This window comes from Pelophylax lessonae (assembly GCF_965119305.1).
Source record: "Pelophylax lessonae genome assembly, chromosome: 1".
In the NCBI taxonomy this organism is placed as follows: domain Eukaryota; kingdom Metazoa; phylum Chordata; class Amphibia; order Anura; family Ranidae; genus Pelophylax; species Pelophylax lessonae.
In genome coordinates this window covers 706,003,281-706,029,026 of record NC_138768.1, presented here as the reverse complement: position 1 = coordinate 706,029,026, position 25,746 = coordinate 706,003,281, and the positions used below count along the sequence as shown (strand labels likewise).

Genomic DNA, 25,746 nt, shown 5'->3' with positions numbered 1-25,746 from the left:
CTGGGTTTCAGCACCCTAACAGATTTGCCAAGTTGGGTGAAGATGTGGGGGTAGCAAGTTCAGAGGTGGCAGCCCTAGATGTCACTGCTATCCTAACAGCCGGGAGAGCAGCCCATCTAGTAGAGGTGGTGAGGGTTGTGCAGGTATGCCTAGACAGTTGGTGGTAATAGGGGATTCTCTAATCAGAAGGACTGATAGAATAATTTGTCGCCAGGATCGCCTCAACTGATTGGTTTGCTGTCTCCCTGGTGCCAGCGTTCGACATGTGGCGGACCAGGTTGATAAAATATTGGGAGGAGCTGGGCATAACCAAGCTGTCTTGGTCCATGTTGAAACCAATGACAAAAAATATGGAAGGTGGAGGCTCCTTAAGAACCAATTTAATGAACTAGGCTGCAAGTTGAAGGAAAGGGCCTCCAATGTGATATTCTCTAAAATATTGCATGTGCCATGAGCAACACAGGAAAGACAGGGGGAGATTACAGAGCTTAATGCATGGCTAAAGACCTGGTGTAAGAAGGAGGGATTTGTGATTTTAGAGCACTGGGCTGACTTTTCATTGTGGTGCACCCTTTATTCTAGAGATAGTTTGCACCTAAATGGAAGGGGGTCTGCTGTGCTGGGGAAGAGGTATATGGAAAGCCTGGAGGAGTATTTAAACTAGAATTGAGGGGGGGGGGGGGGATTTACAGTATCTCAAAAAAGTGAGTACACCCCTCACATGTTTGTAAATATTTTATTATATTTTTTAATGTGGCAACACTAAAGAAATTACACTTTGCTACAATGTAAAGTAGTGAGTGTACAGCTTGTATAACAGTGTAAATGTGCTGTCCCCTCAAAATAAATCAACACACAGCCATTAATGTCTAAACCACTGGCAACAAAAGTGAGGGGTGTACTCACTTTTGTGAGATACTGTAGATAATAATGGTGCAGACAGGTCAGACAGGGGTCAGCCCCTATTGCTGGGTGGAATGGGGAAAGATGGGGGGGGGGGGAGCTATGGCAGAAGGTAAGAAGGTTCCCATGTTACAAACAACCATTGGAAATGGTACTATTTGTACCAAAATAAAAAATATACAAAATAAGTGTGCTGAGTGAGTTAGTAACTTTAAGGTCATCACAGAGGACAAGGGGGCACTCTTTATGTCTAGAAGAAAAGAGATTTTGTCACAGTAAGAGCTGTGTTAAAAGTGGAATAGACTCCCTCCAGAGGTGGTTCTGGCCAGCTCAGTAGATTGCTTTAAAAGAGGCCTGGATTCCTTCTTAGGTGTACATAATATAAGTGGGTACTAATATTAATAGATAAAGTTGATCCAGGGAATATCCAATTGCCTCTTGGTGGATCAGGAAGGAATTTTTTCCCCTGCTGTAGCAAATGTGATCATGCTTTGCTGGGGTTTTTCACCTTCCTCTGGATCAACTGTGGGTATAGGATTGTGTATATAGGATTGTATGGTTGTTTTCTTTTTTGTTTTTTATTGGTTGCGCTAGATGTACTCAACCTAACTATGTTAATATGTAATTATGACAAGTTGCACAAGTGTGAAAGGAGCCTGAAGTTCAGTTTTTTTTTTTTTTTTAAATAACAAACATGTCACACTTACCTGCTCTATGTAGTGGTTTTCCTCTGCTTCTCTGGATCCCCCACCAGCGCTCCTGTCCCCTGCCTATTGCCCCCATAACAAGCAGCTTGCTATGGAGTCACCCGAGTAGGCTCACTCATGAGTCACTGCTCTGCGTGTCCATACACACAGAGAGCAGCTCGGCCCCAACCTGGCACTCTCCCCTTAGCCTCAATGGCTGTGATTGACAGTAGTGAGAGCCAGTGACTACTGCTGCTGTCTCAGCCAATGAGAAGAGCGAAACCTGGGAGAGCCTAGGCTCTCGTACGCATCGCTGGATTAACCTTCCTAGCAGTATTCCCGAGTGTGACTCGGGGTAAGATTTTAGTGCCAAAAGCGGTAACCCCGAGTCACACTCTGGGTAGCGCTAAGAAGATCGCTGGATGCTGGAGGAGGCTTTACTTTCTCCGGGATCCAGCGAAGACTGCGGGCGGTGTGCGGCGGCGGAGCTTCCTCCCGATCGTCTGCGAGCCCCGGCTTCCTTCTCTGGCGACGTGACGTCCGCCGGGGGGTTGAAACGGCGGGAAATTCAAATGTAAAATGCACCAAACACACTGATACCGTTCAAAATAAAATAAAATCACATTACATTGCCCCCCCAGTGCCCTTTCCTGCAGTTTTACTGTACTTTTTATGTAAATATATGTATATATATATATATATATATATACATATATACATATATATATATACAGTATATATATATATATATATATACGTATATATATATATATATATATATATACACATACATTATATATATATATATATACACACACACACACATATATATATATACACACGTATATATATATATACACGTAATTCTTGTGAATGTATATATATATAATAAATGTATACAGTTGGTTTGGGCTGCTCATTCCCAAGAATTACATGCAAAATAATGGTACCGCTTTCAGCACCTAAAATCCAAAAGAATCATACCACCAGGGAGGTTAAGATGGGGCTCAGGTAAGCTTTTTTTTGGGGGTGGGAGGGGGCTGGGGGCACTGCTGCGCACAGAAGTTTTTTTACAACCACTTCAAGCCTACCTACATCTGCACTGTGATTGCAGACAAGAAATGAGAATGAGGAACGGATTTGTTGAAAAGAGACTTGTGGACATGTGTCTAGGGAAGGGTTCTCCAATCTTTCTACACAAAGGGAAAGTTCACTGTTTGTCAGACTGTAGCCAGTGGGAAAAGAAAATGTCCTATTGTCAGTGTGAGTAAACCATGCCCAATCATTGGAATCAATAAGAGGAAGAGTGCCACATCATTGGTGGCAGTCATAGAAATACAGTCTCAGATCAGAGGAAGAAATAATGCCCCAACACACTTCTCATAATCTTTGGCTGTATTTTACTTTACTTGACAGTAGGAAACTGGGGTGAAATATTGGGTCTATAAAGAGAAATGACAATACTCTTTGCAGCTATAGATCATTGTAGGTATGTATTGTTATCAAACCCCTTATTGTTACTCTACAATGCATAATAAACTCTGTAATAAACTATGACTCTGTATTTATAATTATATTTAGTTAATATAATTGTTGTAATAATATGATTATTTGTGTAGCTTTACATTACAGTAATATATTTTGTCAGCATTTTTCAAGTGTGGCGCATTTTACCCCCTTTGCTGCTGCCATGCTGCTCGGTGTTTACGCTGTAGCTGCCAGTCTGGTTCCAGTTAGAAAGGGTATAAAAGGCCAATGGAGCTGCAGAGCAGCAGGGGTGCATTGTACAGGCAGCACCACCACCAAAGTACAATGCCACAATTCAGCTGGTAGTAGCAAGAGGCAAATGAGATGAGAGGGAGAGGTGCAGTGGTACAGGGAGTACAGAGGTGATCTGTGGAAGAGGGGTGCAGGGGGTGCAGAGTTGAGCTTCCTCAGAGCCTGAGCCTCGAAATGCGTCAGACGTCATCTTATTGGATTATGGACTAACATTTGGACTATTCCTGACACTGGAGCAACTGAGCTTGTTATGATCATTTTTCACCCGTGTTTGTGAGTAGCCATTTTATATGTTGCGTGAATGAAGCCTATTATTGAGGATAATGCGCTAGGTCGGTGCGCCCTTTCTTTGTTTCTGTTTGTCTCTAGTATCGTTGGACTACCCCAGTCCTTTTTGGGCAGCAAGACCTTAGCCATCCAAGACGCCAGCTGTGAGTTCTGTGGGGAGTGTGGTCGGGGAGCTTGGATCCCTAGCGCAGGAGAAGGGTGGTATCACCTTGTTTTTTTTTTGGTGCCCTTTTATAGTGGTGCTAAAAACCTGCCCCTGAACCATTAGAGTCCAGCGTATTTATTTTCTTTTGATTTGGAAATTTGTCACCGACCACTTTGCATTGATAGTGATGTTATCGCTATGTTTATCACTACTGAAAATCAGGCCAGTTTTCCCCTCCAATAAAATTGCAAAAACACATAGAAAATCAGGGATAGTTTTTATCTACTGAAACTGCATTCATTTTCTTACTACATACAATTCTAGAAACTTTCAGTTACTGCTGCTATTATCAATGAACCCATATATGTTTTTTTTTAAGCTTGGCCAGAATTCAAAGTAATACATGAGGTGGGCATTTTACTACACATACATTATAAGGAAATCAAATATGTAAAACTTTTACAGCTAGTTTTAAAATTTGGTTTCTTCAATTTTGTGCAAAAAAGCTTATGTGCAACTACAGCTTGCCTTACACAATAAATAGTCCTTGGACATTGGAAAACTAAGCAGGAGTCCTGTTTATTTTATTTATCAAACCGATATGCACATAAGCATAAGCACATAAGTAGGAGTTTATGTACATGGCAGACATTTATAGTACCATAGGCAGTGTAACAGCTTGAGAGAGCTAAAACTACTGTATAACATACAGCTGATCTACTTTCCCTTACATCTGTCTTCTGCTAGCATCTGCTGAATTTAAGGTTGCCTATAGATGTGGCAGTCGTTACTAAATCAGACAGAAATCCAATATCTATGGGTACCTTACAGGAAAAAATGGAAATAATAGACAAAGTGAATAGCTAAAAACCTTTGTTTCTGTGTGCATTATATGGAGGAAAATTGTTTTTAAAAAATTTAGCATTGCAAAAAGAATAAACAACAAGCAATGTAATTCCATTCATCAGTAACCCCCCCCCCCCTTTAAATACTAAAACCCAAATCCACCATCGTAAAATTGTTAAGAAAACAAGCAGCCCAGGATATTAACAATTAAAAAAGATCTCTGCCATCCAGGAATGGTGCTTTGCTGGATTTAATGGCACCCGAGTCATTCTAACCAGTTCCTGTGAGCTGAGGTGGTCATGGACCCACCCCCTATGGTTGTATCATCACTCGCCTGGGCGCAATAATACTGCACAGAATGGCGCACTCTCCAGGAATAAGAATCACCCATTGCTGACACTGAAGTATAAATGAATGGATCCATGATATCACATGACTGCCCAGAAGTTTGCAGCATTTAATGTATGTATGAAGTGATTTTGGAAAATAGAGTTGAGGAGAAGTGGGGCCACATCTCTTCAAACCTGGAGTTGGGCTGCAGAGACTCTGCTATATGGAGTTTTTGTATGATCACTCTGTGAGCTCTTCTACAGTTAACTTCTCTGTTATCTGGTCTATATTCCTTAAAGTAGATCTTTCGCCAAAAGATAAAAGTCCCCGGTGCATGCAGCACTGCATCTATATCTACTTCCTATGTAACATTTTTACATTTTTCTTCATGTCACATTTTTGTATATTCAGGCACTGGTGACAAAGCCAGTGTCTCACATTAGCACCTGGAAAGGCTATGTCACCAGTGCTTGAGACCTTGCTTCTTAAACTGTGACATATTGGGAAAAAGAATGGGGTGCTGGAAGGCTTTTTCTCTATCAACAGATTAATATATGACGTTGATGTTGTATGATGTATGTGTGAGATAAGTTGCAGATGTCATTGGTGGGCTTGCAGGGGATAAAAAAGAAAAAGAAGCTGGCTGTTGATGACATTTTTTTTAAATGGCGAGTTTCTGACCCGTGGGCGGATATAGCTCTGAGACTGAGAACTTTAGTAGCTTTACGAAGGAGAATTTATTATTGTAGTCAAATCTTTTAAGGAGGGGGGGGGGTGTCCTCTTTAACCACTTAAGCCCCGGAGGGTTTGGCTGCTCAAAGACCAGGGCCTATTTTGCGATTCGGCATTATGTGAATTTAACGGACAATTGCGCGGTCGTGTGACGCTGTACCAAAATGAAATTGACGTCCCTTTTTTCCCACAAACAGAGCTTTCTTTTGGTGGTATGTGATCACCTGTGTGATTTTTATTTTTTGCGCTATAAACAAAAAAAAGAGCGTCAATTTTGAAAAAATAGCAATATTTTTCACATTTTGTTATATGAAATTCCCCCCAAAAAAATGTAAAAATCAAAATTTTTTAACATTTTAGGCCAATTTGTTTTCTGCTACATATTTTTTGTAAAAAAAATCGCAGTAAGCGTATTTTGATTGGTTTGCGCAAAAGTTATTGCATTTACTAAGTGTAAGATTTATGTAATTTTTATTGTTTTTTTTTAACTAGTAATGGCGACGATCTGCGATTTTTTTGCGAGACTTCGACATTGCAGCGGACAGATCGGACCCCTGACTAATATTTTTGACACTTTTAGGGGTACCAGTGACATTACTACAGTAATCAGTGCTACATATGCACTGTTACTGTAAAAATGACACTGGCAGGGAAGGGGTTAAATTTATTAGAGATCCAGGGGTTAAGTGTGTCCCTAGGGGCGTGCTTCTAACTGTCAAGGGGCGTGGACATAGCAGCATCGTATGATCTCTGCAGTTACACCAGGGAGAATGACAGGCGGCTTTGTTTGCATCAGCCGCCTGCCTTTCTCCCTCTCCAGTCTCCCTCTCCAGCGGGAGATCGTGAGTGGCTGGCAGACATCGGAGCCGCCGGTCACACGCGCGGGGATCCCTGTAAATGAGCGGGGGAGGGAGCGCGCCTCCGGCGGCACGCGTTTGCCCCCTATTGGCTCGTGGGTGAGTGACGTACCGGTACGTCACTTTGCCCAGGAGGGGCTGACCACCGCAGTATATGTACTTGCGGCGGTCGGCAAGTGGTTAAAATCTGTCATGCAGTTACAATCTGACCTCCCAAATGTTATTCGGCTATCACATTAACACATGTCATGTGCATGGATCAACTCAAATGTGCCTGTTCATGTAAATGTAGCAAAGGAGGTATTGGAGCAAAGTCAAAACCTACAGTGATTGGGCAGGCATATCTAACCTGTTCAGTCAGTCTTTTTCCTTGAAGATTGCTCAGCCCAGGGTGTCTGCTGATACCCTGATAGGACAAATCAGATTGTGAGTCTGAAGGAACTAGCCAGATTCAGATATTATTATTATTATTATTATTATTATTATATAGGATTTATATAGCGCCAACAGTTTACGCAGCGCTTTACAACTTGAGGGTAGACAGTACAAATACAATACATTTTAATACAGTAGGAGTCTGAGGGCCCTGCTTGTTAGAGCTTACAATCTAAGAGATAGTCAGACTATATCTATGAGCAGCCTAAAGTTGCCCATACATTAGTGGAGTTGTATGAAAATTCTCGGAATATTCAATGACTTGACAATAATCATTTGTACTTTAAAAAAACATTTTTTTTTCCAACATTTTGGAATGAATAGACTTTCCTGAACAAAAACCGCATTTATATTTTTCATCCTTCTACTTCCAATTTTCCTGTCACTGCAGTTGCAAATGAACATCGATTTGACCCCACTTACAATTAGAAAATTGAACCAACTTTCTTGAAATGGAAATTTTCAAACAAAATGTTATTAGGATCTAGCCAGCATAGGAGTAGCTTGGGAGAGAGCGATTCACTAACCTTCTTAGTGGTATTCCCGAGCGTGGCTCGGGGTTAAATTTCAGAGCCAAAAGCGTCGCTGGATCCTGTAAAAGAGGTTACTTACCTTGTCAATGGGATCCAGCGATGTATGCGAGCGGTATGCGGCGGCGGATCTTCCTCCCTATACTCTCCTCCTGCGACGTGACGTTCACAGGGGGGTGGAACCGGCGCAAATTCAAATGTAAAACACACCAAGCACACTGATACCATTCAAAATAAAATAAATTCACATTACATTGCCCCCCAGTGCCCTTTCCTGCAGTTTTACTGTACTTTTTATGTATATATATATATATATATATATATATACAGTGGGTACGGAAAGTATTCAGACCCCCTTAAATTTTTCACTCTTTGTTATATTGCAGCCATTTGCTAAAATAATTTAAGTTCATTCTTCTTCCTCATGAATGTACACATAGCACCCCATACTGACAGAAAAACACAGAATTGTTGACATTGTTGCAGATTTATTAAAAAAGAAAAACTGAAATGTCACATGGTCCTAAGTATTCAGACCCTTTGCTCAGTATTTAGTAGAAGCCCCCTTTTGATCTAATACAGCCAGGAGTCTTTTTGGGAAAGATGCAACAAGTCTTTCACACCTGGATTTGGGGATCCTCTGCCATTCCTCCTTGCAGATCCTCTCCAGTTCTGTCAGGTTGGATGGTAAATGTTGGTGGACAGCCATTTTTAGGTCTCTCCAGAGATGCTCAATTGGGTTTAAGTCAGGGCTCTGGCTGGGCCATTCAAGAACAGTCACGGAGTTGTTGTGAAGCCACTCCTTCGTTATTTTAGCTGTGCTTAGGGTCATTGTCTTGTTGGAAGGTAAACCTTCGGCCCAGTCTGAGGTCCAGAGCACTCTGGAGAAGGTTTTTGTCCAGGATATCCCTGTACTTGGCCACATTCATCTTTCCCTCAATTGCAACCAGTCGTCCTGTCCCTGCAGCTGAAAAACACCCCCACAGCATGATGCTGCCACCACCATGCTTCACTTTTGGGACTGTATTGGACAGGTGATGAGCAGTGCCTGGTTTTCTCCACACATACCGCTTAGAATTAAGGCCAAAAAGTTCTATTTTGGTCTCATCAGACCAGAGAATCTTATTTCTCACCATCTTGGAGTCCTTCAGGTGTTTTTTAGCAAACTCCACGCGGGCTTTCATGTGTCTTACACTGAGGAGAGGCTTCCGTCGGGCCACTCTGCCATAAAGCCCCGACTGGTGGAGGGCTGCAGTGATGGTTGACTTTCTACAACTTTCTCCCATCTCCTGACTGCATCTCTGGAGCTCAGCCACAGTGATCTTTGGGTTCTTCTTTACCTCTCTCACCAAGGCTCTTCTCCCCCGATAGCTCAGTTTGGCCGGACAGCCAGCTCTAGGAAGGGTTCTGGTCATCCCAAATGTCTTCCATTTGAGGATTATGGAGGCCACTGTGCTCTTAGGAACCTTAAGTGCAGCAGAAATCTTTTTGTAACATTGGCCAGATCTGTGCCTTGCCACAATTCTGTCTCTGAGCTCTTCAGGCAGTTCCTTTGACCTCATGATTCTCATTTGCTCTGACATGAATTGTGATCTGGAAGGTCTTATATAGACAGGTGTGTGGCTTTCCTAATCAAGTCCAATCAGTATAATCAAACACAGCTGGACTCAAATGAAGGTGTAGAACCATCTCAAGGATGATCAGAAGAAATGGAAAGCACCTGAGTTAAATATATGAGTGTCACAGCAAAGGGTCTGAATACTTAGGACCATGTGATATTTCAGTTTTTCTTTTTTAATAAATCTGCAACAATGTCAACAATTCTGTGTTTTTCTGTCAGTATGGGGTGCTATGTGTACATTCATGAGGAAGAAGAATGAACCTAAATGATTTTAGCAAATGGCTGCAATATAACAAAGAGTGAAAAATTCAAGGGGGTCTGAATACTTTCCGTACCCACTGTATATATATATATATACGTATATATATATATATATATATATATATATATATATATATATATATATATATATATATATATATATATATATATATACAGTATATATATATATATATATATATGTATACATGCATACATACTTTACCTTATTTATAGTTTTTTATTATATTATAATTTATACATTTTGTGTTTCATACTTTATCATACCCAAGATGTTATAAAGAAGAACGCACAGTAAAAAAAAAAAAAAAATCATATGTAAATAGTTGGTTTGGGCTGCTCATTCTCAAGAATTACATGCAAAATAATGGTACCGCTTTCAGCACCTAAAATCCGAAAGAATCATACCGCCAGGGAGGTTAATGTTTTGTCGTTGAAAATACAGAAAATACATGTTGCATCTATTTAGCAGCAACTTTCTGGTATTTTCCAAACTCCCAAGGAAACATACCTTGCATTATCATTTCCCAAATACCTTTTTTTTTTTGCTATATATATTTCTTAACAGGCATCATGTTTGAAGGCTAATAGATTGTCTGTTTCACATTGCTAAAACACTGGCAATCGGTCTGTCATGTACTCGCAGCGTTCCACATTCCATTGTCCTGACTTGGTTTTATTTATGTTTGGTGTAACGCAGATGGTTCTGTAGAAACCTTTTCATTGGCTGCTGGGAACTCCTGACAATGTGCTTTAGTTTATGTTCCAGGGCAGCCCCAGTTTCATGTGTTGAAATCTCAGTAGGGTAGTTCAAATGTTCAGTGGCAAGCTCTTGCTTGTTTGCTTAGGTAAAAGTCCTGAAAAAAACCTGCAGCATTAAATCTGTGCTCTAGTGTTAATGGTTTGTTATAGATTATATAGCTATAACTTGTAAAATAATTATTCAGCAAAAGCCATACATTATGGGAAGGCTTTGTACAATAACATATCAGGCTTCACGTTAAGCTCCTCTGTGTCACAAGGTACATATTAGAAGCAGAATTACTGTCTTGGGATCCTCTGCAGCCAATCAAAATCTTTTGTCAGAAACATCTGTGCTGAGTTTAAGATAAATGATACTCATTCAGAGTAATGAGAGGTGGGATATTGATTGGGCGGTTAAAGTCTCACACAGCTTCATGAACACATAATAAATGGGGCCCTTGGGATTTTCTCAAATATCTATATGTATACGAGTAAGAAATGTTTTAGAGTGTTAACTGATTTGTAATGATTTCCTTTAAAAAAGTTAGGTAAATACACAGGCATTCAAGGTACTCTACATCTTGTTGAATGCAAAAATCCCAAAGGTTGCTAAATGGATATCTGAACAAAATATTTAGTAGTTTACCAGTCCTTAGATGCGGTGGCTGCATTTGTTTTCGTTGCTCAGGTTAACGTAGTATTAAACTCTAATTTTTTTTAAAAAAAATGTATGTTTTTTTGCACAAAAAGAAACCTGTCGGTCTCCTCTGTCATAAATGCTTCCCAATGCCTGTCATCTGTAATGTAGGAAAATTGGGTAGGGGAGCTTGTACTGATAAATAAGATGGCACATTTGCTAAATATCAATATTCAGAAAGCATAGGAAGTCCCTGGGTTTCCCACAGGGGGAGATACAGGGATATGGAGAATTGTTTAACGTGCCACAGCCTATAATAAACCAGATGATAGCATATTTAAAAACATAGTTTAATAATCCATCAATAAAAAAATATAACAAACAAACAAACATGTATACAATTTCACCAGCTATATCATGCAGTCAGAAAAACAAACATGGTGATGGTAGGATTGATGCGTTTCACCCATACTGGGCTTCTCCAGGGTCGACTTGAGGTTCATATAGTATATTAACCCAGAAATGCTGTTATAGTATAAAATAGATGCAAAAGCTGGTTTTTCATAATTAGAAAAAATATCAAAAATGTGTTAAGAGATAAAGACTGGCTATAAAAGACGGCCGCATCTAGGGCCAGTAGACCAGAATAAGGAGAAAGACATGATGTGATCAAAATAATGTGGGAAATAACACAAATCCACCAATACTGGTCAATATCAGTGTTCGCTGTTGTAGCACCGTCCTAGGTAGGTGCTAGGAAGAAGCATATGGGTGGTCCTGTCTGCATATCAGGGGGGCCTGATCATTTAGTTAGGCTGTCTCATGCTTCCAGGTATGACCTGTTGTGCCTGGTAAGTCTATCCACTGTGTCCAATGAGGCCTCTTATTGGACAGTGGAGGAAACCTAGCCAATAGCACACCAGGGCTTATGGCTATCTCAGTGGAGTTAGCCGCAATGCACCCTGGGATGGGCTATAAGTCTGAGGGGAGCATGTGACAGGGAGTCTTTGGCGGGAAGCAGAGTCCCAGGAGGAGGGTAACAGCTGTCTCTGCTCCTGTCAGCGCTAGTGAGGGTGTCCTGGGCAGTCGGCCTAGAGGACAAAGGTTGAGCTGAGCTGCAGAGAGGGATCCAGAGTGCTGTGGACCAAGTGGACCTGCTGGGCAGAAGTTTTGGTGAAAAACAGTGTAGTGAGTACTCAAAAACGCCCAGGGGTCTACCTAGGAGAGGGGACCACTCCAGAAGGTCAGAGGGACCTGGGAGCCAGCTAACCTGTGGAGAAAGCTTAGAGAAAGGGGGTGCCAGTGTCTAAGCCCTGACGATAAGTGAGAGAAAGAGGGTGCCGGTGTGGGCCCTGAAGTGTTTAGCAGCGCAGCAGTAGTACAAATAGCTACCTTAGCAAGGAGTGCCTAAGGGAGCTCAAAGAGGGCTTCTTTATGTAAGAAAGCAGTCCAAACTCAGTTAACAGGCAGCAAGCCAGTGTTAACCAGCGCCAACCGGCATCTAGCCAGCGCCAAGTCAGCGCCAGTCCACATTTTTCAGTTGTCCCTAGCAAATTGTGCATAGTTGAGCCAAAGGAGTATCCCACTCATTCCCTTCTCCCATCCAAGTTCTCAATAAATACAAAAAAACTAAAGATACTGGACTGGTCATTGTCTCAGTGCTCACACTTGGAGGAGCATGCACAAATCTACTTTTGTTGCACCCGGTGACCCAGGGGGACTCATATCCAGCAAAACGGCTGGGGATCCTGCTACACTATATATGATAACAGCAGAGACACCAAGAGCCGCATAGACAGCCAAACCACTGCGATGTCAATGTCAGCTGTAATGTACACTGATCCATGCATGTGCAGTTCAGTGTGCATTTTTGGCACCGCTCTGATGATGTGACTTCCATGCACATGCGCGGAAGTGATATCATCCTGGCCTAGCCATTTAAGTGGCTGGAGAGAGAGCGAACCTATGACCAGCTGGAGTGGAGACAGCTCAGTGCTAGAGGGTTTCTTGTGAATGCACTAGAATGTGGTGCATTCAAGCACATGGTACCTGGGGACCAATTTAACAAAATAAGTAATTCAATTCAAAAAAATAAAGCCGTGCTTAATTTTGCTTTAAGTACATTTTCTGCACATTCAGAAAACAATGTGGTGAAAATGCCAGAAATCCAGCACCCTTGTAAATTCCTGTGCACTGAACCTAAATCTCAAACATCAGCCTTCAAAGATACTCCAGCCTACAACATTATGCTGCTGCATAAATACAGCATAGTGAGTGATAGTTGTCAGCATATTACAGCAAGTCTGTTATTGACATGATCAGCAAGTTGAATGAAAAAAAAAAAAAAAAAGCCAGAAAAAAAGAATAAACAAATATAGCCCCCACATCTATGGACTGGTAATAAATGTTGTAATTGGGTTTGGATCCTGTGACGAGAGTCACTTTGGGCATGGGGGTTGTGGACCCCAAATTCCTTTAGAGAGGTTGGGGGGGCACCATGCCCAGTCTTATGGGGCTCTCTTATGTTTAAATCACCCTGCATCTGTTATGGATGCAGGGTGACCAGGGGGGTGGTGAACACTGAAAATATGGTTTGGACTACTACAAATGGGTTGAATTGCTTCATTTTTGTTAGCAAGGTCAATTGTTCCCTTTGCCATGAGGTTTCTGAGCAGGAAGCCCACTCCTAATATGGTCATCCCAGGAAGTTCTGAGGAGCCGGACTGCCTAGGGTGGCTCCACATTCAACTATTGTCAGGTGTGCTAATGCTAATGACCACACCTGTTGTCTGCTAAGGGAGGTATTGACACAGAGTAATGTGTATTGAGGGCTCGTTAGGGAACCATTGTTCTGTGTCTGACTATTATGTACATTGACTGCCCCCTGGGGCTTCTGTCTCCTTGCATTGGTCAAAGCTATCTGACCAATCCCTGTGGACTAATTTTCAAGTCCTCATTTGCATTGGTCAAAGTTATCTGACCAATCCCTGTTGACTCATTTTCAAGTCCTCATTTGCATTTCCTGGTCTAGCTATCTGACCAATCACTACTGACTCATTTTCAAGTCCTCATTCGCATTTCCTGGTCAAGCTATCTGACCAATCACTACTGACTCATTTTCGAGCCCTCATTTGCATGTGTGGAGAGGACCTGAATGGAAACTGCAGGTACTTTACAATTGATCAATAGGAAAGCGGTTGTTGGGGGCAGGATGTTCCAAATTCTGTATAAAAGTGTGCCGTGTTCTTCCAATAAATTGTCTTCCTGTTTGAACTTACATACAGCCTGCTTGGTGTTTGTTCTAATGGATTCCGAATGGCACATAGCTGTAGTTCGGATCCCGGATCCTTGGTTGACCGAACCATCAGACGATGCGATCTGCAAGCTGACTGACTAGAAACAGAGGAGTGTCGGGAGAGCGGACAGAGCGAGCAAGGGTCTCGTCACATTACTTTGGGCATGGGGGTTGTGGACCCCAAATTCCAAAGTGACTCTCGTCACAGATCCACTTTAAAGAAAGCCTTTTCAAATAGTATATGGGGGCTGCCATTGCATTTCTCTGTAAATGCCAGTTGCCTGACTCACATGCTGATCTAATAGCTTCAGTACTTTTTGAAGGCAATGACCTGGAACATATACGAAGATCAGGGCTTCATTGTGTTTCTAATTTGCATGCTTGTTGCAAGCCAGTGATTCAGTAAATACTGAAGTCAGAGGTAGCCAGGCCACCAGCAGGCTTAGAAAGAAGTCAGAAATGGCAGCCAGCTTTTCTTCAAATAAGAACTATTTGTTCTAATTTAGAGAAGCAGGATATTGATTATAAACTAAGAAGCGCTTAAAATCACAAACATTTTGGGGTTGATTTATTAAAGGCAAATAGACTGTGCACTTTGCAAAGTGCAGTTGCTCCACAGCTTAGTAAATGAGCAGAAGCTCTGCTGACTTCCATTATCCAATCATGTACAAGCAAAAATGCTGTTTTTTTTTTCGTTGCACGTCATTGGGTATTCTTTCAACATCACTTCACAAAGTGTACAGTTTTTTTACCTTTAGTAAATCAACCCCTTTGTCTATATTTTTGCAGTGGCAGAAGAGTTAAGCACCACGCGTGCGACCGACGTAGTACTAAACTAGCAGGTGTGCCCCCTTGGGGCTACAACGTTTTATGCACTTTTTTAGATTATGCTCGGCCTAAGATGTTTCCGGCACAAAGTAATGGCTTTACTAGTAATATTCTGTTTTTATTGTATGGGACTAATTTTTTTTAGACCTTCATTGTTTTCAGGGACAGTAATATAGTAGTGTTATTTTTGTAAGACAAAAACATCTGTAGCAGGGAAACTAAAATGACTTCTGTAAATTTCTTTTTTTTTCTATTATTATTATTATTATATGAAATGAATCCTGCAAGAGTTCATGCTCTTTTTAAAAGACCTGAAGTGTATCTCTTAGGTTTCTATCACTTGATGGATGACTAGACTGGGTTTTTAGCATTTCAAAAATTGGTAGTAATGTGTAGTTTCTTTGCAGTTACATCATAATGATTAAATGTACCCACTTAGGACATGTGGAAAGACTTGAATTACACCCAAACCGATTATTTTTGTAACAAATATGCAGTTTGTCATTAATAATCACAGTTATGGAAAATATGCAGAATTCCAGTTTAACTGGATTAAAATGAAACTCCTGGATTTGCTGCTATATTAAAACAGAAAATAAAAATAGATTATATTCCTTAACACAGTTTATATTTCTAATAAAAGTATTTATAATATTTATAATATTCTATGTCTTTGTAATGACATATAATAAAGAAACCAAATCTTAATGACATTATACTGACTGTCTCTGTAATGTGTTATAGGAATAGTATTTTTCTCTATGCTGTATCCTGGAAATATAAAATAAATTGTGTAACATATAGCTTTCTGGTAATTCCGCCAGAAACTCAGTTGGTTAGGTCATTAGTACCTTTATGTCTTTTATTTTACCCCAGAAAAGGCAGGTATAGGAGTTGTCATTTTAAAGAGTTTTTGTACTAAAAAAAAAAAGAGAGAACATCATTGCAGGTTGGTAGCAGGTACCATAAGGTCAGGTTATGGTCAGGGGAGCTAGGTCCTGCTTTTCAGCCGTAGTGATTGCCAATCTGATGAGGTCTGCATTGGGGGAACTTTGTAAGCATTGAGTACCACTGGTTGTTGTAAAACATACTGGAGATCATTGTACCACATCTAAGGGCAGAGGTGGTGTTGCATACATGGGATCCAAAGCATTTGTCTAGTGAACCCTGAAATGGAAAACAAAGTTCTTTTTTCAGACACTCCAGGTTATATATTTTAAACCAATGGTAAGTGCACCTTCAGGGGTACTTCTAAATATTTCAAGGTGCACTTTAGTAGAAAGCTTTTACCAACGTTGAATCATATAAAAACAGATTCCAATATATTTGTTTTGGTATTAAAAGACATACACTGTAAATCTACTAGAATCAGTAAAAGTTATAGGTTACTAGTAATACATGTGCACACATTAGGAGGTAATTTACTTTACATGCATTGACCTGCCTTTGAAGGTATTTTAAATACATCTAATATTGTAAAGGACTTTATTTAAAAAAATGGGGTTGAGAACCACTCTTTAAATCACAGCTTCCTTAGCAGAGAGCAGCAAAGTTCTTGGGAGGGTGAGGGAAAAGAATTACAGAGTACAAAACCCTTTAACCACTTGCCTACTGGTCACTTTCACCCCCTTCCTGCCCAGGCTTATATTCAGCTTTAAGCGCTGTCCCACTTTGAATGACAGTTGCGCAGTCATGCAACACTGTACTCATATAAAAATGTTACCACTTTTTTTCACACAAGAAAGAGCTTTCTTTTGGTAGTATTTATTCACCACTGGGTTTTTATTTTTTGCTAAACAAACGAGAAAACAAACATTCTGAAAAAAAAAAAAATTTCTGCTATAAAACTTTTCAAAATAGGTAATTTTTCTCCTTTACCGATGTGTACTGATGAGGCTGCACTGATGGGCCCTAATAGGCAGCACTGATGGGCTGCACTGATTAAGCAGCACTGACGAGGAGGCACTAATGAGGCTGCACTGATATGTGGTACTAATGGGCACTGATAAGCAGCACTCATGGGCACTGATAGGTGGCACTGATAGGCAGCAATGATGGGCACTGAGGGGCAGCACTGAAGGGCACTGATAGGCACCACTGATGATGAGGCACTGATTGGCAGCATTGAAGGGCACTGGTTGACAGCGCTGATGGGCACTGATTGGCAGCACTGATTGGCAGCACTGTTGGGCTGTACTGATAATCAGGACACTGATGATCAGTGCCCTGACTATCAATGCAGATGTCGACTTTCACACCAGCTGCTTACCGGCTCTCTCCTCTCCTCACACTGTGACAGTAAAAAGAAAGGAATGCTGATAACAGCAAGTGTGTTTACATTGTGATCGGCTGTGATTGGACACAGCTGATCATGTGGTCAAGAACCACTGTCATTGGCTCTTTACCCTGTTCGGTGATGCGCAGTGTCCTAAGGACACAGCTAACCACTGATCGCTGCGACATAAGACATCCTCGGTAAGACATCCTTCCAGCACTAGAGGACCCCCGCCCGACCATCATTAGACCATACGGTGGTCAAATGATGTAAATATGTAAATTTTTGTAAATATTTGCTTTTCAGATTACTATATGTAACATCATAATTCTTTTTCAGTTGTCAAGTGGCAAATAAAACATGTCCTAGAAATTCTGCATGGAATAACCATTTGTGCAGATGTATAGAACAACATGACTATGGGTTTTCATTACATCATGAGGAATCAGGTAAGAGATCCCCACCATGTTTAATACACTAGAGGAGAATGTAATTAATTATTTGCTGTACTGATGATCTTTATTTCTTTACCTTCTTTCCAATTGTCATGTTTATAACTTATATTGTACATACATCATATAGAGTATAGGATAATTAGGCATATTAGAAGGTGATGACTTAATATCACATTACTGCTCTGTTTTCATTATTATGAATAATGTGTGCAGTATGACAATTTTTTGTATCATCAAGATAAGAAAATTACAGCAAAGAAATATGATCCACATTATATTCTATACATACTCTGTATGTTTTCCATGCATGATCATCTGTCATCCATTTATTTTAAATAAAAGGCTTGTAATTATTCTGCAGACATTTTATTAGCTCAGATCACAAGTACTATTGCAGTTAAGTTGCACTAAAGATTCCTTTAATGAGCAGCACCATGATGACATGTTATGTCACTGGTAAAAATTACAGTAAAACCCAGTTTGCTGGAGGCTGCCCCAAATCAGCTAGGAAGGTAAAACTGGCTGCATTATACTCATCATTCATACATTTTGCATTGTCTTACACAATAAAAATGTTACTAGTTTAAAAACAACAAAGAGATGTCTCATGAAGAGTACATCAGCATGCTACACTATGTAGCCAAATGTATTTGGTCCTCCAATTTGATTTCAGGTGTTTCCAGTAAAGGGTACTCTTAAAACGACAGCATACAAAGAGATTTTAAACAAACGTATGTTTCCAATTTGAATGTATGGCTACAATTTGAGGAAGGCCCTTTTTGTTTCGGCATGATTGTGCCCCAGGACCATAAAGGCATGATTTGTTGAGTTTGGTTCAGAGGAATTTTCAGGTCAAGGCTTGTTGTCCAGCATCAGTACCTGACCTCACTCACACTCCTCTGGCTGAATGAGCACATATTTCCACAGACACACATGGCAATCTTCTGTAAATCAAAGAATGTTATAGTCACAAAGGTAGTGGGTGGGTGGGGGCACTACATACAAAAATGTACATTGCTTTTGATTATGCTGTAGTTACATAGCTACATAGTTTGTCAGGTTGGAAAAAGACACAAGTCCATCAAGTTCAACCAATAAAAGTAAAAAATAAAGTATACATTCATATATACACAATCCTTTACCTACAGTTAAACCAGAGGAAGACAAAAAAAACAGCATAGCATCATCCAATTTGCTCCTGCAGGGAAAAATTTCCTTCCTGGTCCCCGAAGAGGCAATCAGATATTCCCTGGATCAGCTTTACCTATAAATGTTAGTATTCCTTAGTAGTAGTTAGATATCCTTTGTGTGAACTGGTGCCCAAAACTGAACTGCATATTCCAGATGAGATCTTACTAATGATTTGTACAGGGGCAAAATGATATCTCTCTCTTGAGTCCATATCTCTTGTAATACAAGAAAGAACTTTGCTAGCTTTGGAAACTGCAGCTTGGCATTGCATGCTATTATTAAGCTTATGATCTACCGAAACACCAAGATCCTTCTCCACCATTGATTCCCACATTTGTTCTCCCCCTAGTATGCACAATGAGTGCATATTCTTCCCCTCCATTTATCAACATTAAACCTCATTTGCCACATAATTGCCCAATTAAACAGTGCATTGAGGTCGGCTTGTAAGTTGGAGACATCCTGTAAGGATGTTAATCCACTGCATAGCTTGGTCTGGAAATACTGAATGGTACTTTTAATCCTAGAACCTATACCATTTATAAATATATTTAAAAGTAAGAGTCCCAACACTGAACCTTGGGGTACACCACTAATAGCCTTAGACCATTTAGTATTAATAATTTACCACCACTCTCTGATTATGAATCCTGTTTTCTGTTGGCTGGATTAGATGGATTTGTGCCGCTTTTCACCCTTATTATGTAAAAGATATCCATTCTGCAGATAATTAACTAGGTGTCCAACAATGTTCCACTGTACTGTTGCCCAATGCCTCTCAAATACCTAACCCTTCCAGCAAATTGTCTAGACCAGTGGTCTCCAAACTGCGGCCTGTGGGCCGAATACAGCCCTTCGCTTGCCTTTATCTGCCCCTTGGGGCTCTATTTCTCCCACTGACATCAACAAGGGGGCACCATGCCTTCCACTGACATCAACATTGGGGAACAACTCCTCTCACTGACACCAACAATGAGGCATGTTTCCTCCCACTAATACCAATGATGGGCCGCTATTACTCCTTCTACTGACTACAGGTACTATGTAATTTTTTACGCTGGGGCATTTTGTACTTCTACTGGCCACTCCAGCCCCCCTAAAGTCTGAAGGGCAGTAAACTGGCCCTTTGTTTAGGAAGTTTGGAGATCCCTGGTCTAGACAAAACACATGCATTGTGGGATGTGGCCAGGATCATGCCAGTATGCTCACACTGCCAGTTCACATACATGTAATGAGGCACTTTGGGAAGTCTCTTGGGATCTCTGGAGATTTTAGTGTTAAAACAAAAGTATGCCTGGTACCTTGAGTTGCCTTTGGTCCTCAAAATGGAGCTTGACCTACACTTTCATTTGCACTATGGAAGTAGATTTGTGACTGATTGCATGTTACCCCCATACTTGTGAATTGGAAGGCCATTACATAGAGGCTTCCTATGCACATATTTCTATGCACATATTGTGATTATTATGCCTATTATGTACCAGAAACCCAGAAAAATAAATGTGCATTCCTGGGTGCAATGTAGGACCAGAGATAGTTAGAGGTGAGGGACTCTGTTTCTTTGTGATTTGATCGTATTGACCACCGCTGCAATCTTTCTTTATACTTCTCTGACCTGTCTGACTAACTCAGTAGGAAAAGTTTATTTCATGTTTTAGTTTTAATTTATCTTGTTTTTGCTTTATCTTAGATTCTGGAGAGGAATTTAATGATATTTGTGGACCAAACAAAGAATTAGATGAAGAAACCTGCCAATGTGTTTGTAAAGGGGGATTGCTACCCTCCAGCTGTGGCCCTCATAAAGAACTGGACCGAACATCTTGCCAGTGTGTTTGCAAAAATAAGCTTCTGTCTACTTCCTGTGGGATAAACAAGCAATATGATGAAGAGAGATGCCAGTGTGTCTGTAAAAAGACTTGTCCAAAACACCAGCCGCTGAACCCTATAAAATGTGCCTGTGAATGTGTAGAAACATCAAACACATGTTTCCTCAGAGGAAAAAGATTTAATCATCAAACATGCAGGTAAGCAGACATGAAGAGCGGTATGGCAGTATTTGCCATATATTGCAGTAAAGAATTTTTTAAAAATCGATATAACGAAGGATTTTGGACAGTTAGCTAAAAAAGTAATAAACTTTTCACAATAATGTGTAACTCTCCCACAGGCTTCTTTTTTTTTTTTAGTAGAGCAGGGGAAGGCTAGAACCGGTCCATGTCTCTTGCAGATATTTCCTTAATTCCCATTTGGTTTAAAAACTGTCAGTAGGACAGTAGCTGAGGGTAAATTTCAATAACTGAGTCTCAGCTAGTAAAAACCAGACTTTAGATATTCTAATTATTCCCCACTCTTCTGCAAACAAGAAAAAAGTTTTTGCCTTGACGTACAGTGCATGTTAAGGTTATAAGTGTAAAGAGGTTTCAGTTGTTTATACAAGTTTTTGCAAATAAAAAAAGATGGTTCCCACAGCACTTTGGCCTAGCTCGGGGGTGCCCAACCTGTGGCCCGTGTAGCCCTCTTATGTGGCACGTGACCTCTTTCTCTGGGATGGCCGTTCAATAAGCCCACATCGTAGGTTGCTGATCTGCTATCCCAGAGCATCAGAGTGCATATGAGAGTGTGACTAGTAGCTCCATGCGAGCAGGGCATTCGCTCCTGATTCAGGCCTTTATTCTGCTCAGCTATCCTCAGGGAACTGCAGTGTGATCTACTGCCATCCTCCCGGTGTTATCCCAGTCTTTCTACTGCTGCCATCCCTGCTGCCATACCTGTGCTGCTCCGTAGGTCCTCCAGACCCTTTGCTGTTGCTGCTGCTCCAGCTCCCACTTCTCACAGACTGCGGTAGTGTGCCTCCTGCCTCCCTACCTCACCCTCTCTCCCATACTGTCAATAGCCAGCTCAGCTTGTTAGGCTTTTCAGTGTGGATTGCTCCAGTTCTCTTCCTCTGTCTGCCTGGCTGTGTCATCTTTACTGCCCTCCTGTTCATTTTGCCTCTTGTTTGTACCAGGTAGCTTACAAACAACTCAGTTTCCTGCAGTTGCTCTAAATCAGCCAGTGCATTTTTAACACAGTCTAATCCACATCTGTACTAGAGGTATAATGTCTCAATGCAAGGAGGATGTGGGTAATGAGGGGAAACCACATGACCTGGCCAGCGATGCCCTCCCTGTGTTGAGGTCCACCAAATAGCCTAGAGCTAAAGAAAAGGCAGGGGAGAAGATGGGGAAAATGGCTGCAGCGCGCCTATAAAAATGTAGCAGACAATCGACAGAGTTGCACTCTGAGCACCTGGTCGTGCACCTGGCTGTGCGCTTTCAGAAAATGCACCACACCCACAAGACATAAAAGAAGTCTATAGCAAAGCCCAGCCAACCTGCAGGACTACTGCAGATGCACTGCGCTGCACCTCTGGAGGGGTAAACTGCAGTGCATCAGTGTGAAAGCAGCCTTAAAGGACAGTAATGGCTCATTTACATTTGCGGTTTGGGAGGAGGTAAACCTATAATTTGAGACATATTTTTACCACATCCCCCCAACCACTGGTACAGCATCCAGGGGGCCCATGTGGCCTCCCTGTCCCATTCTGTTATATACTTGGACAGGAGGGGCGGTGGGGTGGCATATGCAATAACTGACCCTCTCCATTTTCCTCCTGCAACCGCTAAAAGCCGGCTTCTCCTCCATTCCTTCCTATCGTCATTCAATGCCTGCAGGAGGAAAATCTTCATTATTATATTCAAAATAAAAATTCCAAATTCTGAACCATTTCATTTAATTGTGGCCCATGACCAGTTTCCAAATCAGTTAAGAGGCCCTCGCTCTTCTAAATTTTAAGCATCCCTGGCCTAACGAAGGAGATGTTACTACAAAAGCTGTCTTGATACAGAAATTTGATGACTAAGTTCTGCAAACAGGCTTTTTACAACAGGGGGCAAAGAAAAAGACAAAACTTGTAATGAACCTAAAGCTCCGCCTGCTGACTCTAAGGGAGAATTCCAAATTGTATGTATAATATTTTTACATTTGTATTCATAAACATAGTAAAGGAAACACATACAAAACCAAAAAACTTTAACATTATAGAACATATTAGCAGAAAAATCCCTAATCAGGAAGCATTGTAACCATGTTAAATTAAAATGGGCATAGTTATTTAAAATATACCTAGACATTTGCAATGCTTTCCAACTGACAGCAAAACAGATGAAATACAGATGTAAAGATTAGGCTGCATCTTTAAAAATGCAATGCAAAGCAAAGGCTTCTAAAAATCGCAGTCCATCCCAAATGCTGATATATAGAAGAATGCTCTGTTTTATATACTGTATATAGTGTATACAGGGCGAATATGTGCAGGTACTCTTCCCTTCTGAGTCACCCCTTGTCTCTGCTCCTACCCACCTTTGAGCGCCAGAACCAAGAATTACCTTGTGGTAATTTGTATGAACTTTGCTAATAATAACAAGAAAAGCAATACAATAGATCCCCTCCAGCAACAATATACCCCCCAGCATCAATGGAACCCCTGCAACAAAATATCCCACCCAAAAACAACAACAGATCCCTGCCAGCAACAATGCAGTAGATCTCCCAGCAGCCAGCATCAATAGACCCTCCAGCAGCCAGCAAAAATAGATCACTCCCGCAACAGTACATGCTTACCAGCAACAATTGACCCCCCCAAGCCACATAAGACCCCCTAGCAACATTAGACCCCCACCACCAACAGACTTCCCCAGCAACAATAGAACCCCAAAACAATTCATCCCCCCAGAGACAATAGATCCCCAAGCAGCCAGCATCAGTAGATCCTCCAGCACACCCCCTTCAGTGCTGGATATGTCGAAACTGTGCTCCACATCGTTTCTGCTGGAAAAAGCCCTGACTGTGGGGTTAATTTACTAAAACTAGAGCGTGTAAACTGTGGTGCAGCTGTGAATGATAGCCAATCAGCTTGTAACTTCAACTTGTTCAATTAAGCTTTGAGAAAAAAAAAAAACTTAAAGCTGATTGGTTTCTATACAGAGCTGCACCAGATTTTGCACTCTCCAGTTTTAGTAAATCCACCCATGTATATATATTTACTGTATGTATATTTTAATTCTGTGTGCCAATATAGAATGGGATAGATTTCATTTGGAATTCATGACTTCCTTTTCCTCTTTTTTCAGTTGTTACAGACCACCATGTAAATCTCGACCGAAACGCTGTGACTCTGGTCTATTCTATAGCGAAGAAGTGTGTCGCTGTGTTCCTGTATATTGGAAAAGACCCTAAACAAATGGACTCTACAGTCAGAGGATATATTTCATCTGATTCTGAAAGTAAGGAAGACTTTGTCCTGTTCTGAGTATTGGATCAACATTTCCATTAAGAACCTTGTTCAGAGTAGAGACGGTGCAATTTGCATCACATAAGTCCAGGATCCACATTTAAAGATCGATCAAGATTCTTTTTTTTTTTTTTCAATTTTAAGGGCTTGAAAAGACATTTTTCTGCAATGATACACAAGTCCATATTTTCCCTGTGATTTTTTTTTTATCAAGATAATGACTATATAATTTATTTCCACTAAAAATATTGTGCAGCCTCTTTGTTTATAGCAATATCAATGTAAAAGCGCACTGTGATTAATATTTTTATATCATGTAAAATATGTTTAATAAAAAAAAGAACAGAAACTTGTACTATAAACCACCAAATATGCCCAGTTGGACTCCTTTCTGCACCTCGAGAGTACATGTATGTAAAGCATTTTATTTTTTTACTCTAAGCTATGTGTTTTGGATATTCTAATTAAGAGACTGTATCCCTATGGAAGATTACCATCAGAATTGCACTGGTGTCATTTTTGCAGGCCTTACAATGCAACTCTATCATCCTAGCTTGTTTGATAGTATAAGACAGAGACATGGAATAATCAACTATGTAAATAGTATTTTTGTATTTCGTACTTGTTATTTGTCTGTCTCTCTTACTGTCTATAGACTCATTTGACTAAGGTATAATGATAATTGTTTGCCCTGAAGACTTATTTTCATTACAGTCAATGAGAAAAGAACATATTAGTCCAATGGCTAAAAATAATGATTGCTATTTTAAAAAATACATGGTATAATTTGGTAATTAAGCCTTGTGTGTCTACAGGTTGCAATGGTGTCTATGAAATGTTTCCCAATTTATCTTATTTAGCTTATTGGTACCTACAAGAGCCTGCCAAAATATATGGGACGAAATAAGTAATTAATAATATATGCATAAGTTGATTATAGTGATATCTGGAACTACTGTTCAAAATCATATTTGTCAACAAGGTAGAATTTTAAAATTTCTTCTGGTCCCATCTTTGATTACATTTTACTTCAATACTGAGGCCTGACTTTCCCTGACTTCATAGGTAAGCCCTGTCACTGCCATTCACATGTCCATTGAGATTGCCACCAGCTATCACCAGTGAGATGAGATCTGGTAAAGCAAAGCCACAAAGTCAGGGGAAGTTGAATCCCATTAGTAAAACCTAATAAGAGATGGGCAGAGAAAATAGAAAATACATTTTTATAGAAATAGAACACTCTTAAAATTGTGGAAAAACAGCCAATATGACTAAATGTAAATAAATGTATAAATACAACTATAATAAAAAAGGAAAAGAAAAAGCTGCCCATTGGATCGACCCCTTCATAAGATAAGGATCTATAAATCTAGATATAAAAGTTTGTCAGTCACTATAACACTAATAACAGATACTAAAATTACACAATTGTATTTTATAATCCTTAAAAAAGTAACATAATTGTGTACCTATACCAATGTTTAAAACACTATCCCTGCAATTCATAAAGACAGGCAAAGACAGATTTTGAAGGAAAGAAAAATTGAGGTGGTCCTGC

The 25,746-nt window shown here is 40.5% G+C and overlaps 1 protein-coding gene across 1 annotated transcript in view; it reads left to right on the top strand.

Moving 5' to 3' along the window:
- Positions 1–25,180, top strand: part of VEGFC (vascular endothelial growth factor C) — a 230,284-nt gene extending 205,104 nt beyond the window's left edge. Inside the window, exons 5-7 of the mRNA XM_082261991.1 lie at positions 17,550–17,659; positions 20,547–20,880; positions 24,028–25,180. Of these exons, the coding sequence (XP_082118117.1) occupies positions 17,550–17,659; positions 20,547–20,880; positions 24,028–24,133 (550 nt within the window). The 3' untranslated portion in view covers positions 24,134–25,180. The remainder of the gene's footprint in view (positions 1–17,549; positions 17,660–20,546; positions 20,881–24,027) is intronic.
- The last annotated feature ends 566 nt before the right edge of the window (positions 25,181–25,746 follow it).